The sequence below is a fragment of the Oncorhynchus nerka genome, linkage group LG23 (assembly GCF_034236695.1).
Source record: "Oncorhynchus nerka isolate Pitt River linkage group LG23, Oner_Uvic_2.0, whole genome shotgun sequence".
Taxonomy (NCBI): domain Eukaryota; kingdom Metazoa; phylum Chordata; class Actinopteri; order Salmoniformes; family Salmonidae; genus Oncorhynchus; species Oncorhynchus nerka.
The window spans coordinates 23,120,485-23,138,047 of record NC_088418.1 but is presented as its reverse complement, the minus strand read 5'-3'; the positions used below and the strand labels follow the sequence as shown (position 1 = coordinate 23,138,047).

General features: G+C 40.5%; 2 protein-coding genes across 4 annotated transcripts; one reads left to right on the top strand and one right to left on the bottom strand.

The window, feature by feature from the left end:
• The first annotated feature begins 1,437 nt into the window (after nt 1–1,437).
• Nucleotides 1,438–3,705, top strand: LOC115106517 (protachykinin-1-like). 2 transcript variants are annotated; one of them, XM_029629324.2, is made up of 6 exons: nt 1,443–2,294; nt 2,477–2,573; nt 2,769–2,804; nt 3,020–3,073; nt 3,369–3,443; nt 3,640–3,705. In XM_029629324.2, the coding sequence occupies exons 1-6, from the start codon at nt 2,181–2,183 to the stop codon at nt 3,675–3,677; spliced, it is 414 nt and encodes a 137-aa protein (XP_029485184.1). In that variant the 5' UTR covers nt 1,443–2,180; the 3' UTR covers nt 3,678–3,705. The 2 variants fall into 2 exon arrangements, with proteins under 2 accessions (XP_064864030.1, XP_029485184.1); XM_065007958.1 differs by lacking the exon at nt 3,640–3,705 and having other exon boundaries at nt 1,438–2,294; nt 3,369–3,493.
• LOC115106516 (histone acetyltransferase KAT7-like) lies at nt 3,605–15,579 on the bottom strand. Of its 2 annotated transcripts, none has more exons than XM_029629323.2 (14): nt 15,349–15,579; nt 14,794–14,944; nt 14,343–14,591; nt 14,096–14,178; nt 13,893–13,973; nt 13,307–13,405; nt 12,888–12,998; nt 12,560–12,751; nt 10,519–10,608; nt 10,001–10,141; nt 9,748–9,841; nt 9,277–9,423; nt 8,518–8,624; nt 3,605–4,576 (listed from the first exon to the last, which is right to left on the bottom strand). In XM_029629323.2, exons 1-14 carry the CDS (start codon nt 15,364–15,366, stop codon nt 4,475–4,477), a joined length of 1,665 nt encoding a protein of 554 aa, XP_029485183.2. In that variant the 5' UTR covers nt 15,367–15,579; the 3' UTR covers nt 3,605–4,474. The 2 variants fall into 2 exon arrangements, with proteins under 2 accessions (XP_029485183.2, XP_064864029.1); XM_065007957.1 differs by having other exon boundaries at nt 12,560–12,765; nt 12,890–12,998; nt 15,349–15,578.
• Nucleotides 15,580–17,563: the final 1,984 nt, after the last annotated feature.

The window sequence follows — 17,563 nt, the reverse complement described above, 5'->3', positions numbered from 1 at the left end:
CAGCTATGGACATGGTGAAGATAGCAGCCTCCCGTTGACTTTCTGTTGGATAGTACTGTACCCAGGACATTCTGAACATGGTTATTGTAGGGACATGATTGGACTTTGAAGTAGCATGACGTGGCCACGTTCATAGAGTAGTGCAGCGGTGCGCCTGACGGAAAATGTCACCTTTACCGTTAGATGAGAAGACATTCAAATGACACGGAGACGACGCAGCAAATGGGTGAATTACCATGTCGACTTCCCATTGAGTTTCCCGAAATTACAATGATACAATTCCTTTAAAAAGCGGGAATAGAAGGAATGCAGTGATCTATGTCAAGTCCAAATCAATCCCCAGTGGAAGGCTGGGGTTGTTCGACTGCCACTGGTTCACTCTGTGTAACATGGAAACATAATGGCCTAGTCGTTACAGGAAGTAGGAAGCCATTTCACATGCAAATGAAGGTCCTCCGATTCCCTTTGATTTGCCACTCAGCGTTAGCCGTCGCGTCTGTGGGAACATGACACGAGGGTTGTTCTCTGGTGTAATTGCCTTTCAGCTCAAATTGCCCTGTTTTCCTTGCTTTGTGGAGCACCTGTGCAGAGTTCCAAGCATTTGATGTGTGTGTTGCCCACATTTCAAGAGGACATCCTTAGAACACCCGATTGACAAGTAATTGCTCCTTGAAAACATTTTGTAGCCGGATTATACTGGAAAAAATGTATTGCTAATAATGAAAAGGTTATATGATTGAAGTAAAACCGCAAGCATTTGAATGACTAAGCAGTTATTAATGTCTATGGACTAAGCAACCAAACATCATATAAAAGGCTTTGCTACACTAATTATCCTCTAGAGATAAATGGATGGCTTTTTTAAAACAATTATTAGTCGATTTGTGTCTCAAAAATAAATATATTAAAAAAAAACATTTCAGCTGTGCCAGCACAACATAGTGGTTCGAGAGCATCGCTCTCAGCTGGACATCGCACTACCCTCAGTGCTGTAAGGAAAAACCATCTGCTCGCTATAGCCATCTCTCTCAAGAAAAGCCTGAAGTAGGTCACTAAAATGTGGCTTATTATTGAAGTGTAGAACCCATACGAGAGTGTCAGATTCTCTGGTGCTCTGTTCATCTCAGCTGAACCCACTTCGGCCGACATGAGACGCGGTCACAGAGCGGTATCCAACCCGATCACATCACCATACGATACCCTAGTGCACACCGCTTTCTCAAGACATACGGCTTCAAGTTCAGATGATTGAATGAGCCATTTAGGTATCCACTTGGTTTGTTTTTATGTCAGGTTTTTTTTATAACCTTATTTATGAGGTCTATATTGGGCTGACCTGTCCTAGGTATGATTCACTGAGCCAATTAATGAACAGGCAAACACTGACTGGGTTACAAGGAGCCATTATTAACAAGACATTGTTCAAAGATGTCAGGCGGCAGTTTTCAAGCGCCCTCACATCAAAGAGAAAGATCAGAAGGTCAAACATGAGGCTGCTGACTTACGTTTCTGGCAAATATAGAGTTCTGGTTGTAGGTTTGATAAACATGGAAATTACAGAACCAAATTTGAAAAAAATGCAAATATTTAACTGTGAATCACATACATACACTCAGATACCAATCAAACCCAAGGGAACGAGGTGAGCACCAGGTTAAACTTTTAAAGCAAACCAAGGATTATAAAAGTACAAGCACAATGGCCCTTTCTGTAAATTGGATATTGGGCATTATGCATATATCATCAGTCCAAGTGCTCAAACTGGACGACAGCTCGTTGCATTCGCCTCACCTATATTTAGTTTCCTTAACGATGGACCTGCATACTACAAGTATTCAAAAACATATTTCAAGCATCTCTCTGCATGATGTGAAAAACACGTCATATTTGTTAAATGTTGCATAATAATAGTATGAGCTTGATGATTTGATGGCGTCCAGAGGGGAGGGAACATGAGGTTGTACGGGGTACTGTGTTATAAAATGGACGTTGTATTCAGTGCAGGATCAGACCGACAGGGAATAGACTCAGTCTGCAATCCATCAGAGAAGATAGCAGACCTTTTCTGAGCTCACTCAGCAGCCAACTATCATTATTTCTTGAGATATACTTCTTAAGGAAACATTTTTTTTTTTTTAAGTCTTATTTGAATACAGCTTTGCCTAGTATCATCACATTCAATGGATATCTTGAAATTCCAGCTGGTAATAGTTACCCTGTTTGCACTGGTGTATACATACCAAGGATTGTCGTTTAGTGTTGACAAGGAACACTGGGTATCAAAAGACTGGCAGGTAAGTGGAACGTTTTAGATTTCTATTATCAAGACGAGTTTATATCATTAGTATATTCCTGATTTGAACCAAGAACAAAAAAATATTTGTGAGTAATAATTGTCGCAATCGAACATTGCTTTTTCACAAATAAATCAAGGAAAAAAAAGGTGGAAAAAAAGACTCTTTAATCCTTTCGCCAGGATGAGCCACTGGAAGAGAGATTGTCCAGCCAAGTGGCTAGTCTGATAAAGAGATCCAAAGTCCGTCAGTTCTACGGGCTCATGGGCAAACGCTCAGGTAAGCACTATAACGTTCTGCCTGTCCATAACAAGAATGAATGACTTGAAAAGGGATCTTGAAGGAGGTAGACTAGAATACTAAATTGTATGATGCGTACTGTATGTTGAGTACGTATTATATCTAATTGACAAGAAAAGCAAATATTTTGAACTCAAATACATTTGAGTGCTTATCAGGTCCCTTTAATTACAGACGATCAGCCGCAGCCTATTAAAGTGGATAGAAAACGTGAGTATAGCACAATGGACTAACAAAAATATATATTTTTAGAATAGTGGTATACAGTACACTCTGGTCCATATACTATATTGTAGATTATTCAGTATCTAAATCATAACACATTTTCTGCATTATATGGACTTAAAACATGTTTTACATTTAACATGAGAAAAAAAATATGCATCTCCTTTTAAATGACTCTTTCCTGGTGATGTCTTAAACAGGAAACAAAGGGGACATGTTTGTTGGACTTATGGGAAGAAGAGCACTAAGTGGGGGTAAGAATTATTACACTTCATAGAAAATCCTCTATAGCTCAGTTGGTAGAGGAGTATGGCTCTTGCAGTGTGGGTTCAATTCCCAGAACCCCCCCCCAATACATAAACATTTATACACGGATGGCTAAAACACTTTGGATAAAAGTGTCTGCTAAATGGCATGATTTATATCATTTGAAATCTCAAGGCATTTGTTTTTTTTAGACAAACACACAGCAGAGAGAAGTCAAATTTAAAACGGGTGTCAACAACTGCAGTCGCGTGTCATAACCAAATGCAATGTTTTGTGCTGCAGAATCGTTCACGAGGATCATTCCAGATGCTCCAAGCACTGCGGTCGATGTCGCTGAGGGATCAGACACACAACCAGGTCTGTCATATACATTGATGTTACGGTTAAAACCAGAGAGCACTTTGTAACATTGTAATGTACAGTTTGCAAAATGTAATACAAGTTTTACTGTGCAATTTAAAAACATACATGTAAAACTTGCATTCGTGTTGACTAAATGCAAAACGAAACATTTGAACTTGTATGTAATATTTTTTATTTCTTCATTTGGCAGATTCACAAGAGGAATGGGACCAACTCCAATATTACTAAAGCTAGAAAAAAAAAAGATTTGTTTTCATGACCTATACAATTTTGATATAGACTCAAAAAGGACTACCATACAAAACGAAACTGTATCTCATACTTGTAAGAAACAAAATGCTATATCTAAGGTATCAAAGTTCATGCTGATGATTATTGAATATTCCATCCCCCAAAAAATGTACTTGTCTCTGCAAACAACCGCAACTGTGTTGAATGAAATAAAATAGCCAGGAATGCTGCAGCCGGTCAGTTATATATATTTTTTGTGGACAAAGAAGCAAAAACACTCATGTGATCCACTAGTGTCAGAGCTCAGACGAGATGTACCTACATTCATAGCACATCTTTAAGTGGATCTTTTAAAACAAGTCATCAACTCAAATTCTGTAACCTTCATTGTTTAACAATATTTCAGCCAAGAATTGATTGAATGGTTACATGGTGACTGACATATTACTAAAATATAAATACAAGTCGAAATGTAAAAAGGGAAGAGAGTTCCTCCAGACACAAAACAACAAGTAAGGGACAGCTACAGGGTGGGTTTAGGGATAGAAGATCACTGTGGTATTGATGGGACTCCTATCCCGGCAGGTGTGGTAGAAGAAAGATCACTGTGATATTGAAAGGACTCCTATCCCGGCAGGTGTGATAGAAGAAAGATCACTGTGATATTGAAAGGACTCCTATCCCGGCAGGTGTGATAGAAGAAAGATCACTGTGGTATTGATAGGACTCCTATCCCGGCAGGTGTGGTAGAAGAAAGTCAAGTTTATTAAGTGGCTCACTGGTGAGCCTATAGCCTATGTCCCTTTGGGCGGGGTCCATTTAAGTGAGCTGGGGTCGATGGTTTTGTTGTTGCTGCCTCTTTTGGTCTCCTTAGCTTTCCACTCATCGATCAGGTCCTGTGAGGGAGAGTTCAGTTCAATTCATTTATTGGCCCTTGAGGAATTTGCCTCGCAAGAGCACCGAGTCAAAGACATAAAATGATCAACATTTACAGATATGAAATACAGTGGGTATCATATTCACCCACCTTGGATTTTTTCACATTTTGTTGCGTTACAATGAGGGAATGGAATAGATTGAATTGTGATTTTGTTAGTGACCTACACAAAACAATCCATAATGTCAAAGTGAAAAGAAAAATATATAAATGTACTAAATAACTCAAATATAGGTCAAGTATTCACCTCTGTTTAAGAAAGCCTAAATTAGTTCAGGAGTAAAATTTGTCTTAAATCACAAGGGGTTGAAATTATTTTGGAATGACTACCCCTTCTACTGTCCCCCATTAATGTGTACGGTCTCTAGGTCACGTATTGAATTTAAAGCATAGATTTAACTACGAAGACCAGTGAGCATTTCGAAAGCCTCAAAGAAGGGCCGTGATTGGTAGATGGGTGACAATAACGAATCAGACATTGAATATCACTTTAAGCATGGTCACGTTAATAATTATGCTGTAGATGATGTATTAAACCACCCATACACATCAAAAGATAATCGTCCTTCTGAATTGAGCTACAGGACAGGGAGGAAACTGCTCAGGGATGTCACCATGAGGCCATTGGTGATTTTAAAACAGCTACAGGGTTCAATGGCTGTGATGGGAGAAAACTGAGGATGAATCAACAACATTGTAGTGACTCCACAATAATGACCTACATGACAGAGAAAAGAACACAAATACATATTGAATAAAATAATATTCCAAAACATCCTGTATGCAACAATACATACTGAAAAAAAAAGGAAAGGAATATACTTTTTGGCCTAAATCCAAAGCCTTATGTTTGGGGCCAATCCAACACATCAGTGAGTAACTGCCTCCTTATTTTCAAGCATGGTGGTGGCTGCATCATGGTATGGGTATTCTTGATATCGGCAAAGACTGGGGAGGTTTTTGGGATAAAAAGAAATGGGATGGAGCTAAGCACAGGCAATATCCTAGAGGAGAACCCGCTTCAGTCTGCTTTACACCAGACACTGGGAGAGGAATTCACCTTTCAGCAGGACAATAACCTAAACCTACAACACCAGGCTAAATATATACTAGAGTTGCTTACCATGAAGACAGTGAATGTTCCTGAGTGGCCAAGTTAGTTGAGACAGCATGAAGAATTAAAAATAATAAATGGGCAAATATTGCACAATCCAAGTGTGCAAAGCTCTTAAGAGACTGACCCAAGAAGACGCACAGCTATAAATCGCTGCCAAAAGGTGTTACTAACGTGTATTGACTCAGGGGGTTCAAAACTTAAAAAGGTACAGTATATTAGTGTTTTATTCTTCGTTAATCTAAAAAAATATATACAGTACCAGTCACTACCTACGAAGGTTATATCTTTATTTTTTACTTTTTTTCGACATCGTAAACTCTGAAATAACATATGGAATCATGAAGTAACCAAAAGTGTTAAACAAATCAAAATATTTGAGAATCTTCAAAGCAGGCACCCTTTGCCTTGATGACAGCTTTGCATTCTCTCAACCAGCTTCATGAATGTTCTTCCAAAAGTCTTGAAGGAGTTCCCACATATTGTTGGCTGCTTTTCCTTCACTCTGCGGACTGACTCATCCCAAACTGGGTTGAGGTCGGGTGATTGTGAAGGCCAGGACATCTGATACAGCGCTTATATCACTCTCCTTCTTGGTCAAATAGCCCTTACACAGCCTGGAGGTGTGTTTGGGGTCATTGTCTTGTTGAAAAACAAATGATAGTGGGACTAAGCACAAACCAGATGGAGTATCGCTGCAGAATGCTGTGGTAGCCATGCTGGTTAAGTGTGCCTTGAATTCTAAATAAATCAGAGTGACACCAGCAAAGCACCCCCATACCACCTTCTCCATGTTTCACGGTGGGAACCACACATGTGGAGATCATCCATTCACCTACTCCGCATCTCACAGACACGATGGTTGGAACCAAAAATCTCAAATTTGGACTCATCAGACCAAAGGACAGATTTCTACCGGTTTAATGTCCACTGCTTGTGTTTCTTGGCCCAAGCAAGTCTCTTCTTCTTATTGGTGTCCTTTAGTAGTGGTTTCATTGAAGCAATTCAATCATTAAAAGGCCTTTTTCACATAGTCTCCTCTGAACATTTGATGTGGGGATGTGTCTGTTACTTGAACTCTGTGAAGCATTTATTTGGGCTGAAATCAGAGGTGCAGTTAACTCTAATGAACTTATCCTCTGCAGCAGAAGTAACTCTAGGTCTTCCTTTCCTGTGGCTGTCCTCATGAGGGCCAGTTTCATCATGGCACTTGATGGTTTTTGTGACTGCACTTGAAAAACTTTTGAAATTTTCCAGATTGACTGACCTTCATGTCTTGAAGTAATGGACTGTCATCTCTTTTCTTATTGGAGCGGTTCTTGCCATAATATGGACTTGGTCTTTTACCAATAGGGCTATCTTCTGTATACCCCCCTACCTTGTCACAACACAACTGATTGGCTCAAACGCATTTAGGAAAGAAATTCCACAAATTAACTTTTAACAAGGCACACCTGTTAATTGAAATGCATTTCAGGTGACTACCTCATGACACAGGTTGAGAGAATGCCAAGAGTGAGCAAAGCTGTCATGGAGGCAAAGGGTTGCTATTTGAATAATCTCAAATATAAAATATATTTTGATTTGGTTAACACTTTTTTGGTTACTACATGATTCCATGTGTGTTATTTCATAGTTTTGATGTCTTCACTATTATTCTACAATGTAGAAAATATAGTAAAAATAAAGAAAAACCCTTGAATGCATAGGTGTTCTAAAACTTTTGACCGGTAGTGTATATATGAAAATGTTTTCCACTGACATTAGTATTTTATTTCTTTTTTAAATTAAATCCATTTTAAAAATCACACTTTGCAACACAAAATGTGAAGAAATCCAAGGGGGTGAATAATTATGAAACCCACTGCAGATAACCACATAAAACAGATGGACAGGGCTACATACACACAAGCTACAGTAAACACATGACACATCCTTGATTTTGCAGTCTCTCAAATGTTCATAGAACTCCTCCTTCACAGGTTTTTAGGTGCCTTGCCTAGGGTATTAACTGACAAACTGGGCTGAATGGGATATTGTGATGTCACACACTGTTGGGTACGTGATGGGGGACATTACTTAACCCTTTACCTATATGGATAGGCCCCAATTGAAATGCTCAAACAGAAAAAAATATTAGAAGATCACAGTTGCAATTGAAAGGGAAAACTTCTGAGAATTATCTGAACAAACAGTTCACCTGAGACAGGAACCGAATTCACTGTTGATTTTATGTGCATTTCACCGACACTGTACTTTTTGCAGCCATTTGTTTCGATAACAGAAAATAGGGCAATACTAAAACGCTGAATACATTCAATAATATATACGAATATTCCTGCAAGATCTGGGGTAGATACAACATAAGATAGAACATCACAAGGATTTGAGTGAGAGGTCTCACTGGTTTCTTCAAGTGGCCACTCCAAAGTGTGCAGTGATGTCAATACACGTAGGACTCAGGCAGTAGAGCATTCAACTAGGAGTTTATTATTTTTGAGCTTTCCTGGCTGTGCCTTTGGAGGAACTGAACAGAGCACACTTGTAGCTAGCGGGTGGTAGTCCAGTTTAGAACGCCTGTCAGTTGAAAGCTATACATTGTAAAGCGGACACCCAGAGTTCTGATGTAATGTATAGTATGTTACTGTACAGCCACCGCGTTCCAATTTAATCTCTTATCAGTGACCAAATCTCCCATTTTTGATCCCATAGATGGGATCAGAGTATAAAGGGTTAACCGATGTTGATATTGTCATGACACACACCTTCATGAAGGGGACACTTACCTGTCTCTTCAAGACGAGGTGCTTTCCCTTCCAGTACTTAAGCATCTGCAGGGACTGCAGGGTGCTGACAATGTCCACTGGGTTCACCGCGGTCTCCTGGCTGATCTCTGAACACACAAGAGTACAACGCACAGCTCTTCACGCACTCATTCAAAATACTGAATCGTGCCAAGAGTACTGTTTCATATGCTGTTCCTAGTCATTCAAATGCTTGGTAGAAAATCCTCTCACGTGTTCAAATGAAACTGAGGCTAACCTGAACAAGCTAAATAATTAACAACATTAAATCAACATTTACTGACTTGACAACCATAAAACAGATTGATAGGGCTGTAAACACACAAGCTACAGCGAATACATGACAAATAGAGTGATAAATCAAAGGTAGCCTTCCAAGGTTTAATGCTTAGTGCATGTTCGTTAAGCAGTTTGATGCTCCACCTATGGGCTAATTCATTATGAGAGGAGAATTAGCCTATATGGACAGGGACAAATTAAAATGTTTCTAAATTAGAAAAAAAATACATATGCTTATGTCGGTGAAATTTAAAGAGGACACTTTGGAGATTGTGTGTGAGTGTATGGCGTGTGTGTGTGATCGGAACAAGCTACATAATTTACCCGGGTAATTTTAAAACCTCACCTTTGACCCTAAACATATTGTAGATTGTTGAGGAAATATTTTCTCAACAGTCAAGAGCGGCATTAAGCACCAAAACATATTTGCAAAAATCAGTTCTTTGTAAAGTCCTCTGTCACCTTTGATGGAGATCTCTTTGCCCTGGAAGTTGTACATGTAACGCAGCAGCACCTCTTTCCAGTAGCTACGGTAGCTGATGAGGCCCAGGTCCGAGAGGGGCCGCTCTGGGGAGCCCACCTTCTCCTCCACCTTGGACAGCAGGTAGCCTACAGAAAGGGAAGAGCGCCGGCAGGGTGGTCACTAGCAGTGCTAATAAGTCATGAGATGGACTGCACTTACATAGCAATGAGACCTGGTGGAGAAAAGCAAAAAAAAACTGCTAAAGGAACTGTAGTTTCTACTGCAATAACCGTGTAATGACAACACATAAAGAAGTTGCTTTCAGGACATTAAAAGCCATTTTTGACCAGCAAGACTCTGTTGTCATTCCTGAGAGGCTTAACAAAATAAATCAGCATCTCGAAATGCCACCTGGCTGTAGTTGCAGTAGCCAATCTAACAAGGGGAAAACAGAGTTGGTCTATACTTACTGAAGTCAATCAGCATCTTCCCAAAGCCTTGCCTCATGTACTGGGGCATTGTCAGGATGCAGGACACGTTGTAGTTGAGGAAAGAGTTCTTCTCCTGAAAAAACAGAGGATATGGGTCTGAATATCATCTTTAAAACTAAAGTAATGACAGAGACGTCCCTAATAATAATTTTTAAAAAAAGCTCTGTTATAAACCGTATCAAAAAGTTATGGGAGACACTATCAATTTGAACAGAGTATAATGGATGGGTACCTTAGAGAAGTATCCCACAAGATGGCAGCCTGTGTTGTCTGCCTCAGTCATAACGTAGAACAGAAAGGGTTCCACATCGTAGTACAGCGTCTTGTGATCCAGGAAGAGCTTGGCGAGTAGACACAGGTTCTGGCAGTAGATCTGGAAAAGGAAACCACACACCATTTAAATTCCCCAAAGACCTTGCCAGGGATAATGTAAGGGCGAAAGGTAGACTAGAGCTAATTTCCTCCAGGGGTGCCGTACTACTGTGGCCGACCCTGTAAAACAACACATTTCACTGCACCCATCCAGTGTATGTGACCTATCCATATTCTATGTAGCTTGTTTTATAGGAGTGCAAGGCACCAGTGGGGTTAGGGTCCCTGAAGAAATGTGAGACATGACAAAACGGAAGGTAATAATTCAACCATGATTATTTCTTTGTTCTTTAGACTGGAGAATAAAACAGAGACAGGAAAAAAAAGCATTTGTTGTGTACGAGTCCAGGGTGAGTTCAAGTGTGTAGGCCCCCTTACCTTGTTCTTCTTGCCGTCCACCTCAAAGACAGAGATGGCTCCCTTCCTGTAGACCTCATCGCCGGGCGGATGCTTCCACACACACTTAGCCTAACAAACACACGGAGACAACACTACTGATTTGCTCATTCAAACCCCCATTAAAAAAGGCCTCTCTGAACAGTTTCAGCTGAAATTGAATCATTGGGTGAGTTTAGAATTCCTAAACGTATGACAAAAGGAGCTTAAACTTTGATTGGCTGTTGCATGCAGTTTCAATCACATTTGAGTTGCTTCGAGTATCAGCAAAGGTTGCTTGAGGGGATGTCACTTGCAACCTGCAACAAACATTGTGTGAAAGTTGATTCGTGTAACCCCAGCTTAAGAGGTGATAGGACTGGCTTTTCTACAGTGCCTTCAGGAAGTATTCATACCCCTCGACTTATTCCGCATTTTTATTGTATTACAGCCTGAATTCACAATGGATTAAATCGATTTTGTTCCCCTTACCCATCCATACACAATACCCCATGACGACAAAATGGAAAATATTTGCAAATGTATTGACAATGAAACACAGAAATCTCATTTACATAAGTATTCAAACCTCTGAGTTAATACTTTGTAAAAGCACCTTTGGTGGAGATTCAAACAAATGTATTTATAAAGCCCAGCTTTGAGTCGTCTTGGGTATGTCTATGAGCTTAGAACAATGTTTATTTTTGTACCATGATAGGACCCTATATCATTAACACTGTACTCCGGCGTTGGTGTTCAGGAGAGTCAACATTTGTCAGGATAAAAAGGAAAATCATTTTTCTCAAAAGGAGTGCGGCTGCGGGAGTTGTACCGTAGACCATTTGGAAGAATCTTTGAACATCTGCAGATTTTCTCAAAGCTCTTAAGCTAGATTGCTGTTCATCGCCTCTCCCAAGTCTTTCCACAGATTTTCAATGGGATTTAAATCTTGGCTTTGACTGGAACACTCAAGGACTTTCACATTCGTGTTCTGAAGCCAATCCAGCAGTGTTTTGGCTGTATTTTTGGGGTCATTATCCTGTTGGAACGTGGAATCTATGCCCCAGTTTAAGGTCGTTTGCACTCTGAAGAAACTCTCTCATCAAGAGTTTGCTGTATTTGGCTGCAGTCATTGTTCCCTCTATCCTTACCAGTCTCCTAGTCCCTGGCGCTAAAAAGCATCCTACATAGCATGATTCTTCCCCGTTGGGAGATGAGCTGTGCTTGATTTTCTCCAGACACAGAGCTTTGCATTCAGACTAAAGAGTTAAATTTGTCTCATCAGACCACAGAATAATTTGCCTTATGCATGCTGTCATGAGCCTTTTTCTCAGGAGTGGCTTCCGACTGGCCACTCTCCCATAAAGCCTAGATTGGTGAAGTGCTGTAGAGACCGTTGTCCTTGTGGCAGGTTCTCCCATTTCAGCCAAGGAATTCTGTAGTTCTGTCTAGGTCACTTCCATGACCAAGGTCCTTCTTACCCAGTTCGGTCTGACAGCCAGATCTAGGCAGTTTCATATTTGTTTTAATTTGTCAATGATGGAGACCACTGCTCGCTTCAAAACTTTTAACACTAGAAATGGTTTTATACCCTTCCCCAGACACAACAATTCTATCTCGGAGATCTACAGATAGTTCTTTGGACTTGAGAAGTTTTTGCTCTGACATCTACGGTCAACTGTGGGACCTTATATAGACATGTGTGTTTCTTTGTAAATGTATGTCCAAACAACTGAATTGGCAACAGGTGAACTCCAATAAAGTTGTCGTGACAGCTCAAGGATGATCAAAGTAAATTGGATGCACCAGAGCTACATTTTGGGTGGCATAGCAAAGGGGTGGGAATGCCTATGTAAATTAGATATTTCTGTAATTCATTTTCAACACATTTCTAAAAACATGTTTTCACTTTGTCATTATGGGGTATCGTGTGTAGACGGCTGTGTGAAAAAAAAACATCATATTTCATCTATTTTGAATTCGGCCTGTAACAAAATGTGGAATAAAGTCGAGGGGAACTTTCTGAAGGCACTGTATATCTTACCATGTGTCGTCTCAGAATGGTCTGGCTCTTCATGTACTTGAGGCAGAACTCGCAGACGTAGAGACGTCCCAGGCGGGCGTACTCCTCGGGGTAGGGCGAGTGGTACCACGTGTCCAGCTCGTAGCGGCCGAACAGGATGGTCTTGATCATGTTGCTGCCCTCCGTGATCTGTCCCTGGATCCGCAGCTTCTCCTGTGGCGTTTTCAATAAGCGGCAAACGAGAGAGGAGAAATATGAAATTCTTCTAAACTACCAACATCTTATCTACAATAATCTAAAACACGATTGGTTTATTATGCATGAAGGTGCACTGAGGTTTTTGTCTTACCAGATCTTCAGATGCGCGTGCCTGGGCTTTTCTGAAAAGCTCCAGGTCATATTCACTAGTGATGTTCTCCAGAAGAGGTTCTCTGGTGTTGCCGTGGCTCTGTCGATGCTCCTGTAGAAGAGATGGAAAGAAAAAGAGTTGGGTGACGGAGTGCTGATTGTGTCAATAAATGGGCTTTATTGAATATACTCTTTAAAGAGGTAGCGGTTCAGACTTTTTCGGGAAGATGGGCCACTGTCCTGACATTAGGGGTAAGCTTGTTCCACCATTGGGGTGCCAAGACAGAGAAAAGCTTTGACTGGGCTGATCGGGAGCTGCCCTCCCGTAGGGGTGGAAGGGCCAAGTGACCAGAGGATCCCCATAGCAAACATGATTCTCCCTCTAGTCATTAGAATGGGGAGATCTGTCCTATGTCTCACCATGTACTTCTCCTTCTGCTCCTTGGGAAGCCCAGAATTCCTCCCCTTTCTCATCTCCGTCACCTGCTCTTTGTATCTCGTCTGTTTTGATGTGGGCATCTGGTGGACACAACAGGAATTCATTGTGATTTTAGCTATTTTTTATTTTACCCCCTTTTTTGATCTTGTCTCATCACTGCAACTCTCCAATGGGCTCGGGAGGCGAAGGTCGAGTCATGCGTCCTCCGAAACGTGAACAGCCAAACCGCGCTTCTTAATACCTGCCTGCTTAACCCGGAAGCCAGCCGCACCAATGTGTTGGAGGAAACACCGTTCACCTGACGACCGAGGTCAGCCTGCAGGCGCCTGGCCAGCCAGAAGGAGTTGCTAGAGCGTGGTGAGCCAATTGAAGCCTCACCCGGCCAAACCCTCCCTTAATCCGGGCGACGCTGGGCCAATTGTGCGCCGCCCTATGGGACTCCCGATCACAGCCGGTTGTGAGACAGTGCCCTAGACCACTGTACCACTCGGGAGGCCCTTTATTTACTTTTACATGATAAAATGAATCACCTTAAAAAGTATTCAACATTAATGTAATTCATTTTACCTGATGTCGTGTAGCGTGTCTGTTGCTTTCCTCCTGCACCTTTGATTCTTCTTCGTGTTTCTCGCGAGTGGTTGCTTTCACCTGTCAATCAAAAGGATGAATAAACTTATTGGGCATTTGATTCTCTGTAGCTCTCATTGTACGAGACAATGAAGTTAATGTACCTCAATAAGCAATGCCAAATATTTTAATAACATATTTACCTTGCATTCATCAGCAGATAGGTTATGGTAAAGAGGACATCCTGAAACCGCAAAATGGCGTTCATGTTTTCCTGTTAGATGTCCTGCAAGGAACACGAGAGACAGAAAAGCAATGAGTTTACATATAATTAAATTAATTGACCAGAGATATTTCATAACAATAATCTTAACAAGAATCATGACAAGTCTTGTTCAGCATCCACTAAACTAGCAGTGGTGCCACTAACCAAATAGTCACTTGTCTTACCCAGTGAGTTGCATCCCGGTGTGGGACACTTCATGTTAAAATTGTAGGTCTCATGGCAGCGGCGGCGCTTGGGCCGGTGGGAGAGGTCCTTGTCTGAGTCTCTGAGGGCGGGGTCTTTGGCCACACTCTCGTCGTGGGAGGCGTTGGGGCTGGAGATGTCCAGCTCAGACTCAGATGATGGGGCGTTGCCTGTGGGCGTCAACGGCGGAGACTCGTCATGGTCGCCGACTCGCTTCACATCTGGTGTGTCTACATTGGCATGTGGGAGAAACAGCACAACATTCAGCTACACTGACAATGTAGGATAAAATAATGGAATCTTCTAGCAATTGTTAGCCCTCACAAGGTATCCTATACAGGTAATTGACTCATTGTTCGCTAGCCTAACTACTACAGTTTCAATGTAGGTTTTGATTCATAACTAAAGCACCCATCCCATGGCTTTCTTTACCTTGTGAGCTTTGGCTGAGGCGTAGAGATGCTCTTGTGAGGCGTGTTCTCTTGGGTATGTTTCCATCACTCTCTGAGCTGTTTGTCTGTTCTCTCTCTGCAGAAGAGTCTGAATCTTCAGTCCCATCAGAGCCGCTCCCCAAATGCACACTCTGTGATAAGAATAAATGAGATATACAGCTAGCTAATTACTCTCTACAAATCGCTATGTAAACACAGCCTTAATAGCTAGCTAGCTAGTCAGTTAACGTTAGTTAGCCAAATAGGCAACGCAACATTAGCAAAACACCATTGTAGCATTAGCTAGCAATCTACCTTGAAAGCGTAAAAAAAGAGGCCATTTTAGCTTACTAACTTAGGTTATCTGCAGTAGCTAACTAGATAGTTAGCATCAAGTTATCTAGCTAGTTAAGAAACATACATAAATAGAGACCACTGGCTAACAACTAGCTAACATTTTAGCAACGTTATGCTAGCAGCATAGCTAGTCAAGTTAGCTTTATCCAGCTAGCTAGCTAACGCCGTAACGTTAGCTTCCGACCTACATGTTTCGTACCTGTCGTCTACGGGGCATATTTGCCTTGATGAACGCCGGTTCCTATGCCGCCCGTCTCATACAACAACGTAGTTCCCAAATTGTATAATAAATGCAGTGGATGGAACTGTTTTAGATTAAGTTTTTACTTTAAAAAACCGTGTATGTACACACAACATTGGCTACGTCTCGCGCCACATTTTCGGTACAACACACTTCCGTTTGGAACCTCTGTGTAATGTCACATGTGGTACTGTCTCCACTGGGTGGCACTGTATAGGTGGCACGCCAGTCTTATTTTCAACTCATTTAACATCTGATCCACTTATCAAAAGGCACATCTCAATCGGTGGTCCAGATAAATTCAAATCAAATTTGATTGGTCACATACACGTGTTTAGCAGATGTTTTTGCGGGTGTAGAGAAATGCTTGTACATCATGAAATAGCACAAGTGTGGGGGTGGGCCTTTCTTCTTTTGTTCTTTTTTGCCCCTCTTTTGTGTTTTTTGTTTTTGTTTTTTTGGGGAGAAGATACATTTTTGGCCCAGTTGTTCCTCGCTTCGTCTCTTTAAAAAAAAAACTTTTTTAAAAATTTAATTTTAAATGTCAAATTCCAATACAATAACAAAAAAACATTGAACATCACTACAAATATATATTTTCTCTGAAGAAACATATTGTTCTTCAAGCAAGGGGGAGGCCTATGACATTACGACTTCCCATCAAACCAAAGCCTTGAATGCCCTACTCCTTGAAGTTTGCAGTTGTGTCTAAAAACACTATTTTACAGAAGAAACAAAAATAATAATAATTACCCTTTAGTGTGTGTACTTTACTGTATTAATACTTGGGATACCGCTTTTCAACAAGAAAAGTCATTTTTTCAATGGTAATAAACGTCCTGATTGAACTATCTTAATTTATCTGCCATCTTTGCTAACACTTTCTGTCACAGGTGGGTTATAGGTCTCGAATATATTTCGAAATCTTTGTTTCTTTCTAATTTGTATGACTCTTGTACAGTTCTACTAGTTTACATACATTGGTGTGAGTTCTAAAACTATCTGTACTATGGGATAACTATGTGTTGTCTCATGTCAAAAACCAAAGCAGACATATCAGTGATGATTAAATGTATTATCCCACTGATTGGACATTATTCACCTTTTATTGTGAAGCTCAGTAACTCTATGTAAAAATAGAGTCTATATGGTAACAAGCCTATCTGTTACTCAGATCACTGCTCATCAAAGGATAAATAAATACATTAGCTGCTACTGATTGGCCTCTATTTGATATTGGTCTCTGGACCATTGTTTGTGGTAAATGTCTTTCATCAATATGACAGATTAGTATCATTGCGAAATAGAAAATGTCTATACACTGATAGTGTAATTCAATCAAAGAGTAAATACCATGACACAATCATTCATACTCAGCAGAAACCTTGGTAAAGCGAGAGAGAATAATAACTCGTGGTGCTGTGAAACATTTCCTGGAATACTGATTATGAACAGATACAAAAAAAGCTATGATATGTTACAGTAATCACTTGAATTCAATCAATCTATATTATTTCTCATGCTTTCTTACTTTTCAAATTTTATATTGCTGAACTGTGCACACACATCCTTTATTTTTTTAAAGAAGAGAAGAAAACACACACATATAAATGCTTTAGAAAAAACTAGGACAACGCACTACATAAAACAAACAAAAATCAGTATGAACATATCCAAAGCATTGGGCAAATCTCCAAAGAAATGATCACGTGGAAAAGTTAAAAGCTTTTAATTGACAAACATAGCATAGGGTAGGGCCCTAGGCATATAGGACAGTCAGCAATAGCCTATAAAGAATATAGGGGTAAGGGTATGCTAAAGCGGAATGTTGTCCTATATTGCAAAATTAAAATAGCAGAGCATACCTGGTTCTGGAAGACTTCTGCAGCCAAACTATTTATCCAACAAAACGTCACTGAACAGGAATGAGAATAATTTTGCTTTTTACATGAAGCTGACATATTTTGGAGACGTAGTTCTGGAAGACTTCTGCAGTAGTTGGTCCCATCTGGTTGCATGCAAGTGCACATATACCTTTTCTGCAAGCCCGTATGTTCTGAAGGAATGTAGAGCCAGACATATCACATCATGCATTTGTCCCCTCAGCTGAGCTGAACCTGAACCATAGGCACTTTTGAGGAGATGGAATTGTGTTAATGCCCCTTGTATACTT

Excerpts from the sequence above, each read along its gene's own strand:
- LOC115106517 (XM_065007958.1), top strand. The coding sequence starts at position 2,181 with ATGGATATCTTGAAATTCCAGCTGGTAATAGTTACCCTGTTTGCACTG. Across the intron at positions 2,574-2,768 it reads GCTCATGGGCAAACGCTCAG|ACGATCAGCCGCAGCCTATT; the intron begins GTAAGCACTATA and ends CTTTAATTACAG. Across the intron at positions 2,805-3,019 it reads TATTAAAGTGGATAGAAAAC|GAAACAAAGGGGACATGTTT; the intron begins GTGAGTATAGCA and ends TGTCTTAAACAG.
- LOC115106516 (XM_065007957.1), bottom strand. Across the intron at positions 12,766-12,889 it reads GGCACGCGCATCTGAAGATC|TGAAAACGCCACAGGAGAAG; the intron begins TGGTAAGACAAA and ends TTTGCCGCTTAT. Across the intron at positions 8,625-9,276 it reads CAAAGAGATCTCCATCAAAG|AGATCAGCCAGGAGACCGCG; the intron begins GTGACAGAGGAC and ends TTGTGTGTTCAG.